A 10,115-nucleotide genomic window follows, 5' to 3' on the forward strand; every position below is an offset into this window, starting at 1 on the left:
ATTGAACTCAGGACCTCTGGAAGAGCAGTCGGTGCTCTTAACCACTGAGCCATCTCTCCAGCCCTGCTTTCTTTTCTTAGTGTATCTTGTAAGCATCTACTCTTTTAAACAATCATGCAGTTTCATTTAACGACGCACTTATTGTGATGAACGTTTAGGCAGCTGGATTTTTTTTTTTTTTTTTTTTAGCCTGGGTCTCATATAGCCTAGGCTGGCATTGAATTTGTGATGTAGCTGAAAATGACCTTGAGTTACTGATTCTCACATCTTTACTTTGTACATGCTGGGATTACAAGTGTATCCTCATGCTTGGCTTTTAAATATGCACGTGTATGTGTATGCATATATTAATACTCCTGCAGCATTACTACTGACATTGTGGTATGTGAGTGTCTTAGAATGCCTGCAGTATAGTTCTTATCTGTAACTGGAGAGTTGAGGGTTCCCATGTTCTATAGGTGTTCCATACACGTCCTGGCTCATGCTGACACTGGGACACCATGACACCTGAGAGTTGGAACCACATTTTGATAGTTTTTTTTTTTAAATGTACTTTCTTCTGGAAACAGTTTATTTCACAGTTTAAGTATATTTTCTTGGGTCTTTTGAGACAAGATACTGTTGATTACAGTGTTTTTTTATTCTCTTCTAGCTTAGGAACCACATTTTGTACTTGGTAGAAAACTATCAGACCGTGGTGATTGTTGGAGAAACGGGATGTGGGAAGAGCACCCAGATTCCACAGGTGAGCATTTGCTAATGTCCCGCTGAGCAGACTTCAGTTTGGAGGACTTCATAAGTTGGGGATGGTCATTACTGTGATCAAGGTCTCCTCTCAAGAGCTACTCGTCTCAGATATTTTTGTTAAACCTTTGAACTTATGATTTTTTAATAATAAAGTTAATAGTTTTTAATTTATTATATTTCTCAAATAGTGAGTCTTTATACTTAATCTGTCTCTTGGTTCTTCTATCAGATTTGATGTGCGTGTAACTTCCTTACATTGCCAAGCTTGAGATCTGTCATCTGTTAAATAATTTGCCTAGTTATGTCTCAGTATACCTGTGTTGTTTCCTTTTTTGGTGACTTAGCACAGTGCAGGGTCACCTGGAGGGAGGGTTGTTTGGAATGGTGGCATCAGACAGGAGTCGAGCTGTGGGTCTACTTGCAGTACCTGGCAGAAGCTGGCTGGACAGCGGAAGGACGAGTGGTCGGAGTGACCCAGCCTCGCAGAGTAGCTGCCGTGACAGTAAGTTTCTCTTTGTATTGTACATTCTGCCTGCCCTTTCTGTTTCCTTGATCACTTCATTCTTATTTCTTCAAATAATACAAAGTAGTAGAAGTTACTCCTTAAGAATTTAGCTTAAGAAGAGCTATGACTGGAAATTTTGCAGAAGTAATAGCTCTGTTATGAGCTTTTTAGTGGTAAAGTGCTCAGGGAATAAAAGTAAATATATTTGTTTAAAACCCAGATCTGGCTGGACAGTGGTGGTGCACGCCTTTAGTGCCAGCACTTGGGAGGCAAAGGCAGGCAGATTTCTGAGTTTGAGGCCAGCCTGGTCTACAGAGTGAGTTCCAGGACAGCCAGGGTTACACAGAGAAACCCCGCCTCAAAAAACCAAAAAAAAAAACAAACAAACAAACAAAAAAAAAACCAAAAACCAAAAAACCAAAAAACCCAGATCTGTCAGTAGAAGCATTGTGGATGCTTGCAAATGTCACTTCACGTTTCTCTCTAGGGTAAGGGGGAGTTGGAAAAGTGGCTGTAGGCGGGGCAGGAAGGCTCTTTTAAGTGTGAGGTTATGACCATGTTTGAGTGTACTAACCACAGCCAGAGGGAGAACCGAGATGAGGCAGTAAAATGGGGCAGTTCTGGACCTAGAGAAACATCTCTCATCACAAGAGAATTTATTAAAGTGTGAAAATAGAAAAAAATGACAGAAAGCTTTCAGAATGTTTTCACAGTGATTTTCTTCTCTTCTCCTCTTTTCTTTGTGGGACAGGGTCTCACATAGCTGAAGCAGTTCTTTTGCCTAGCTACCCCAATACTAGAAGTGGTGGTGTGTGCCTTATGTGTCAGCATTCAGGAGGCAGAGGCAGGTGGATTGCTATGAGTTTCAGGCCAGCCTGGTCTGTATTGCTAGTTCCAGACCAGCTAAGGATACATAGTGATACCCTGTGTCAAAAACAAAAGCAAAACCACTACCAATAGAACACACAAATTTTTCAAGTCTGTGTTATGAGAGGAGGAGATAGACTCTCTGCCTCTCTTCCTTCATCAATACAGCACCATGATTTTCATTTTAAGATTCATAGCATTTTAAAAATTTTATGTTATTAGGATTTTATGTTATAATTATTTTATGTATATGGGTGTTTTGCCTGAGGGAATGTCAGTGTACTGTGTTCATGCAGTGCTCATGGAGGTCAGAAGGCATCAGATCTCCTGGGACTAGATTTTTAGATGGTTGTGAGTCACCATGTGGGTACTGAGAATTGAACCTGGGTCCTCTGGTTAAGGAGTCAGTGCTTTTAACCACTGAGCTGTCTCTCTTGCCACACATTCAGTAATTAAAAAACAAAACAAAACAAAACATGTTTGAGAATGTTTGAATGTTGTTTTAATATACCATTCTTTCTTTCCTATCCTCCTTCACTCCCCCTTCCCGCCTCCCCAATTCTTGGTATCTGTGCTGGTGATGGAGCCCAGGGCCATCTCTGCTGCTGAGCTACATGCCCAGACCCAGTATGAGGTTCTTGACTCACACTTTTGTTTCCTGGAATTGCAGACTTTGCTCCTTTGTCTTTTGGTACTGAGGTCCAGTAGTGTACCCCCATCTTCCTGGCTGTTTTGTCTGTTTGAATGGGTTCCTTTTCAAAACTGTATGGTTTGTTTTCCTCCAGATGTGGACAGACTCCTAAATCCCCAATTTTAGCTCTCTATGGCATACTGTTTTCTAATTGTTTTATTTCTTTTCTAAGTGCACTGTGTATGTATGTATCCTTTGTTTTGAGTGTTGATAGGTGTCCCCCAAGTATACTCTTCTCTGGGACTTCCTGTAAACTTACAGTGTTGGTGGTTTTTTTGTTTGTTTTAGGGCTACTGGTTAACTCAGAGCCTGGTTCTGTGGGCTAGTGCTGTGGCAGGCTCTCACTCCAAGCTCATTATTTTTAGTCATGTTTGTTGCATTTGATTCCTTTTCATTATTACTTGAGTCTTTGAATCTTTTTAGTATAGAAGCAAATGTTTAGAATGAGAGATTATACAATGTGTTACAAATACTAAAATCGGGTAATGCCATAAACATGAAATACACCCAGAGAAGTTGCATGTTTTTATCAGTTAAGTCTGCCGGACAGGCACATTTGTATAAGCTTTCCTCCCTGAGTTTTATCTGCCTTCCACTGACAGCCCGTGCACACAGCAGTGATTTTCCGTTACTCCTCGTGGGGAAAGAGCACCCACTCAGGCTTTCCTCTCTGTGCTCGTTCAGCATGCTTAAGTTTTGTTTTTGATGCTAGAAGGTTTTCTTTGGCTTGTAGTTGGTTATCAGTGGCATGGCATAAACATCTGAGATCATTACTAATTCTGGAAAAACCTCTCATCTTCTTTGCTGCGTGTATGTGGGTCTAGACCACCTCTGAAGCCTGGCTCCAGCCTGTGCACCTGCGACTGGCTTCTCCTTGGCTTGCCTTCGACTTTACTTGATTTAGTTTCAACTTGATGTTGCTTTGATAGTAGCTTTCTATGACTGAGTGCTGCATCCCTGTCTTCTGGATGTGCAAGGCATTTAGACTTTTGTTGTTATCTTTTGAGACAAGGTCTTCAAGTAACTTAGGCTGGCCTTATCCCTCTTGATCCTCCTGCTTCTACTTCTGGAGTGCCGGCCTTCCAAGGGGACTGGAGGTGGGGTAAAAGAGAGAGAGAAAGAGAGATAGGCTTGAATCTGCAGTGAGTTAACTTTTTTTGTCACTGAAAGATGACTTAGCTAAAAATTGGAGCAGTTTTCCCTGTGTATGGTTTGAAATCCGAGCTCTTAATCAGTTTTCATTTTAGCTCCATGTTTGTAGCTTCAGAGAGCATCCCGTGCAACTGCAAGCTTTCTCTTGATAGAACAAAGAATGCTTAAATTAACCATGAGCAGTGACATGCTGCCACGATCAAAAAGCTGAGTCTCAGAGATGTGCTGTGCACACAGACTGAGCCCAAGAACGGACTCCAAAAGTTGTGCCAGATCTCTGTGAGAGGCAGTTAGTAAGGTTTAACCTTCAGAGCAGGCCCTCCTCCATCTAAGATTCGGGACCATAGAACCCATGTGTTTGTAGACGTGAGAATGTCCTGCTGTGTCTCACCCACTGTGCTGCACAGGGTCTCAGGGCCAGCTTGCCAAGGAGCAGTGGTTGCTGATTGGGATCTGTTGAGTTTGATGCACTTGTGGAGAATACAGTGTAAGCAGTAGAGGTAAAAGTTTATTAAGCCAACAGAGGGTCGGCAGGATGACTCAACAGTGAAAGAGCTTGTTGCCGAGTCTGATTATCTGAGTTTGATTTCCAGGACCCAAATGGTGGAGGAAGAGAACTGTCTCTCACAAGTTGTTCTCTGACCCTCAGAGGTACACTGTGGCACATGTATACTACACATCTATACATGCTTAGAATAAGTAAATATAGATAAATAATCAAACAAAGCCAACAGAATACAACCCTGGGTGATTATAAATGGTGGAACAAAAATGGTTGACTGTAAATCTTATGCACATAGTTAATGTATCTATGTATTTATTTGAAGATGAGAAGCTTGTGCCCACAGCCTAGCCTGCTCTGGGACTGACAGGCTGCCTGCTTCAGCCTTCTGGGTGTTAGTATTATGGATGCGTGCCACTACACTTAGTTAAAATCTTAAGAACACTTTTCATTATTTTTAGTCATGTGTATGTATGTGTGCATGTGTGAGTGCTGGTGTCATGGAGGCAGACACTTCTATCTCCTTGTATGTATGTGTGCATGTGTGAGTGCTGGTGTCATGGAGGCAGACACTCCTATCTCCTTGTATGTATGTGTGCATGTGTGAGTGCTGGTGTCATGGAGGCCAGGCACTCCTATCTCCTTGTATGTATGTATGCATGTGTGAGTACTGGTGTCATGGAGGCAGACACTCCTATCTCCTTGGAGCTAGAGCTAGAGGCAGCCATGAGCCACTGAATGAGCTGCTGGGACAGAACTCGGGTCCTCTGCAAGAGCAGCGCATGCTCTTAATGGCCAAACCATCTCTTCAGTGCACACACACACACACACACACACACACACACACACACACTCACGCACCCAAGGTTGCTATATGCATATTTATACAAATAGTGAGATAGCAAGAGTAGAAGATTTGGGTTTACTTTCCCACACACACAAGGTTGTTTTTATAGAGGCAGGCGGTTGGCTCATTTGTTCTCACTCTTCCCAGCCTGTTCCCTGCAGGCTCCCAGTATCTCCTCACAGATCCTCTATGCCTTTTTCTGAGATGTGGAGGGTTAGCTCAGAACCACCCTGATAGCTAAGCCTCCTGGGAAACGCTGGGCATGGAGAGATGCACCCTCCAGAGGCAGGGCTGAGCAGGGCGCGTCTCTGTTTTCATAAGACGTTTTGAAACATCGAGTGGTGTGAACTGGCTGCTCGATGACTGATTCTGTGTGGATCTTGTCAGATCTATAATTTCAAGTCACTGGGTGGGGCTACTTCTGATCTTCATGTGCTTGTCAGTTTCTTATGCATCCATGGCGGGTAGTGCCAGGCTGCACTTGGTGGGGATGGCTGAGTTCAGGGAGTCTCTGCTCCTGAGACTGGGCTGCCTCAGGTCCATTCTTGGAGCAACTGAGTTCCAAACTCAGACTAGAGACTGGGGCTTGGGGCTGCCTGACTGGAGGAGAGTGACCTATGCCTGCTTCCTCTGGTTGGGTGTGCAGAGTCCTGGAGCCTCATGGCTTAGCTTTGCTCTTTTCAGTCAGGTAGTGTAAATAGCAAATGTGAAACTTTCTTTGAAAAAACAACTGGTCAGTGTAATTGCCCCTTTACCCTGGTTTGTGCTTTGAGGTTGTGCCCTTGAGTCCTCTTCTCCCCAGGTAGCTGGGTTTACAGGCATGAGCCACCGCCTAGCTTTTAATTCAGATATTTTTTATTAGTTTGTAAACTTTGAATGGTCTTTTTGAGATAGTTTATGGATCTGCCTAGATGAATATTTTTTAACGTCTCTATACTCTGTGTGTGTGTGTGTGTGTGTGTGTGTGTGTGTGTCTGTGTGTACATGTGGATGTTGAGGCTAGAAGACAACCCCAGGTGTCATTCCCCAGCTGCCACCTTGTCCTGTGGAGACAGGTTCTGTCCTTGGCCTGGGGCTCACTGGACCAGCCTTAGGAATCCACTGACCTTCCAATCTGGGGTTTTAATATTGATCTCCACTCCAGGCTTTGTATGTCGGGGAACTCAGGTCCTCATGCTTGCAAGGCAAATGCCAGGCCATCTCAGCATCCCCTCTCCCCTTTTAAGACAGTCTTGCCGTGTTTCCCAGGCTGGCCTTGAACCTTTGATCCTCCTGCCTCTGCTTTCCAGAGCCAGGGGTTAGCAGCATGTACCACAGACCTTCCTAAACTGCCCTTTCATTTGTAGCATGCCTGGGGTAGTCCTCATACTCTTGTGATGTCTTCTCCTTTACTCTGTTATAGCACATAGATCCTCCATTAGTCTTTAAAGACACTAGTCTGTCCTTTTTCAAGACCAAATTCTTATCTGCATTGGCTTTTAGGAGTGTTGGTAACTGGAACACGTTTGAGAATTGAGTTAGGCCTTTGGCCTTTGGAATATGTTGGCCTCCAAAGAGAGGATGAACTTGGACCACTTCTCTGTCCAGTCATCCTGGTCTCCTGCCTTCCTAGGTTATCTTATTTTAAGGCGTATGAACATGAAAAGTTGCCCATTGTTGTGTGGTCTACAAGTGGGAGAGTACTCATTGTTTCCTTTCCATCCCTTCTTTGGTACCAGATTTAGAGCTGAATTCTCCTCCTCCTCCTCCTTTTCCTCTTCTTCTTCTTCTTTCTCCTCCTTCCTTCTTCTTTGTCCTTCTTTTTCCTCCCCTTTATGAGGATCAGAACTCAGACCTTGTGCAAGTGTGGTACCACCAAGCTGGCTTTAGATTTTAATCTGTGGCTTATCTGAAAAGATTGTAGTGTCTGGAGTTTTAATTTTTCATATTGGCTTAGATTTTTTGAATTTTACATACTGTTTCTTTGTCTCTCTCTCTTTCTTTCTCTTTCTCTCTCTCTCTCTCTCTCTTTCTCTCTCTCTCTCTGTTTGTCTGTCTATCTGTCTGTCTTTTCTCTTTTTCCTGTGGTGCTAGTCATTTAATCTGGGGTAGGTAAATACTTTTTTTTTTTTTTTTTTTTTTTTTTTTTTTTTTTTTTTTTTTTGGTTTTTTGAGACAGGGTTTCTCTGTGTAGCCTTGGCTGTCCTGGAACTCACTCTGTAGACCAGGCTGGTCTCGAACTCAGAAATCTGCCTGCCTCTGCCTCCCAAGTGCTGGGATTAAAGGCGTGCGCCACCACTGCCCGGCAGGTAAATACTTATGGTAGGTACACATGGTAGGTAACACTCTACTCCTGAATCACACCCATAGCTCAGCTTCCCCAATATTGATCTATAAAATCATTGTGTGATTTTTCTTTTATTTTGTATGCTTTCTGCTTTTTTTTTTTTTTTTAATTTTGAGAGAGGGTTTCACTGTGTTCCTCTGGCTAGCCTAGGTCTGCTGTGTAGACCAGTCTGTTTTCAAACTCAGAGACCCTCCTGCCTGGGGTTAAAGGCATTCACCACTATGCTTAGCTTTCCTACCCTGGGATTGAAGGCATCCACCACTGTGCTTAGCTCTTGTTTACTGTTTGAAGTTGTCCCAGGACCAAGATAGAGATGTATTATCTGATCAGTCAGTATCACTGCTCTCTAATGGCCTGCCTCTCTATTCCCATTGTTCACATACTATTTGATATGACCTTTAAGTGTGCTGTAGTATGTGCTCTGTGCAGTAATTAGTGTCTCTATTTTCAGCATGATCTTTCTTCCCAAAGGTTGCAGGCAGAGTAGCTGATGAAAGGGGTGCAGTTCTGGGCCATGAGGTGGGCTACTGTATCCGCTTTGATGACTGCACCGACCCACTGGCCACCAGAATTAAGGTGAAGTGCTCAGAGTGACTTCTAGGGTGGATAAGGGAGGGTACTACTTGGGACTTAGGTCCCCTGGGGACATCGGTTGTCTGTGAAGATTTGTATGAATGAGTCCTTGAGTTTTAGTACAGACAAGAACCCAGAAGTATGATTTACTCCTGGTCTCGCTGAGAAGGCCAAGACTTGGGAGGTCAATGGCTCACCCTTTATGTGTTCACTGGTGATGGTGTGAGGATGCAGAGCTCCCTTTTCTTATGTGTATGCTGTAAATACAGAAACAAAGCTGTGCAGACAAACACAAGATGAACTGGTATAAACTGGTCCAGAGTGGGATTCAGCATGGCTGACTAGTTAGAACTCTCTAAGCAATGGATTCTGTCTCAGTCTTACTTGACTGAGTAGTAGATAATAATTAGCTTAGTGATAATTGGTGGTAATCAGTTCAGCAGAGTCTCCTGCTCGCCACTGTGCTAGAACGACTGTTGAATACTGCAGTAGAGAAGTGAGCACGGTGCTCTGATGAAATGGAGCGAGGACCTTAGACCCAGGTGCCTTCCAGCTGGAACATAGGAATGGCAACTGTTCAGATGATCCAAGTGAACACTGTAGCCATTTGTAAGAAAATGGACCATGGTCTAGTTAGGGAGAAAACCATAATCAAAAGCAACTTGGGGAGAAAGGGGTTTGTTTCAGCTCACTGCTTGTAGTCCATCATCCAGAGAAGTCAGGAGGGTCACAAGGCAGGAACTAAAGCAGAGGCCTTGGAGGAATGCTGCTTAATGGCTTGCTCAGCCCGATTTTTTACACACCCAGGACAAAGTGTTCAGGGGTGCCAGTGCCTACAGTGAAGTGGACCCTTCCCCATCAGTCTTCAGTCAAGAAAATGCCCACATACTTGCCCACTGGCCAACCTGGTGAGGGAATTTTCCCAGTTGAAATTCCTCTTCCTAGATGACTCTAGTGTGTGTCAGGCTGATTTAAAACTAACCAACACAGACCTTGTTTTCCAAATTTTTGTTACCCGTGTTGTCAGGTGAGGGATCATGTGTTTATGCCTTATTCATATGCAACCAGTTAACAGTGGGTGGCTGATGTAGTCAGGTGACTCTTTGTGGGCCCATGAGAAGCTCTGTCTGCTAAGACTCATTGTAGAACTTTTCACTTTTGCTTTTGTGAGTGAAACTTGGAACCAGGACTAAGCAAACTATATCAGAAACACATCCCACTCTTAGAGTCCAAGTGAGATGACACTGAGGGCGTGCTTAGGCTTATTAGTGTACTGCCTTTGTTTTGGGGTGAGAATAACAGCAGCCACTAGTTACTGCTCATTTCTGAAGCGTTTTATTAGTGTTTATTAGTCCTACTTAGTTTTCACTGTAACTCGGTTGACGTGGTTATGTCACGTCATTTGATGAGTGAGGACTAAGGCTCAGAGATGGCAAGCACTCAGGCTGGGTTTTCCCAGCAGGTAGAAGTAGGGCCGGCTAGTAGTAAGGATGGGCAGGAGTAGAAGAGGAGGATCTGGCAGGGTGACTGGGCCCACGCTCTTCTCCGCAGCTCTGATGGTGGCGCTTGAGGTTGGAAAGGTGCTGGGGAGTTATCCCAGACTCATGGCTCATTTAGCATAGTGAACAATGTGAACAGAGACTCCCTGTTGACCATACACGATTGCCATTGATGCTCATTAACATTAGCAACTAGGTCAGGTAATGCAGAGATGGTGTTGAAAGGTCTGCAGCCCAGTGTGGGATCTGTTTGTTTGTTTGTTAGTTTGCCAGCAGTTCCATTGCTGGTTGAATAAAGCTGTTGGGGTGTATCCTCACTGTGCTGTCTGGGATCGCTCTTTCATGTGTACAGAGATTATACTTGAACTTGAATCATCACTGTAAATAAATTTCTCTGTCTTTGTAT

At 43.9% G+C, this 10,115-nt stretch overlaps 1 protein-coding gene across 4 annotated transcripts in view; it reads left to right on the forward strand.

The window, feature by feature from the left end:
- Positions 1-10,115, forward strand: part of Dhx35 (DEAH-box helicase 35) — a 62,035-nt gene that overhangs the window by 10,640 nt on the left and 41,280 nt on the right. For 3 of the 4 annotated variants that reach the window (XR_004119006.1, XM_031372596.1, XM_031372598.1), the window contains exons 3-5: positions 653-745; positions 1,172-1,249; positions 8,109-8,213. Coding sequence is in view for 2 of the 4 variants with exons in the window: in XM_031372596.1 (XP_031228456.1) it covers positions 653-745; positions 1,172-1,249; positions 8,109-8,213 (276 nt within the window). In the remaining 2 variants the exon portion in view is untranslated. The remainder of the gene's footprint in view (positions 1-652; positions 746-1,171; positions 1,250-8,108; positions 8,214-10,115) is intronic. The other variant, XM_031372597.1, reaches the window with a different exon arrangement.

This window comes from Mastomys coucha, unplaced genomic scaffold (assembly GCF_008632895.1).
Source record: "Mastomys coucha isolate ucsf_1 unplaced genomic scaffold, UCSF_Mcou_1 pScaffold15, whole genome shotgun sequence".
Lineage (NCBI taxonomy): Eukaryota > Metazoa > Chordata > Mammalia > Rodentia > Muridae > Mastomys > Mastomys coucha.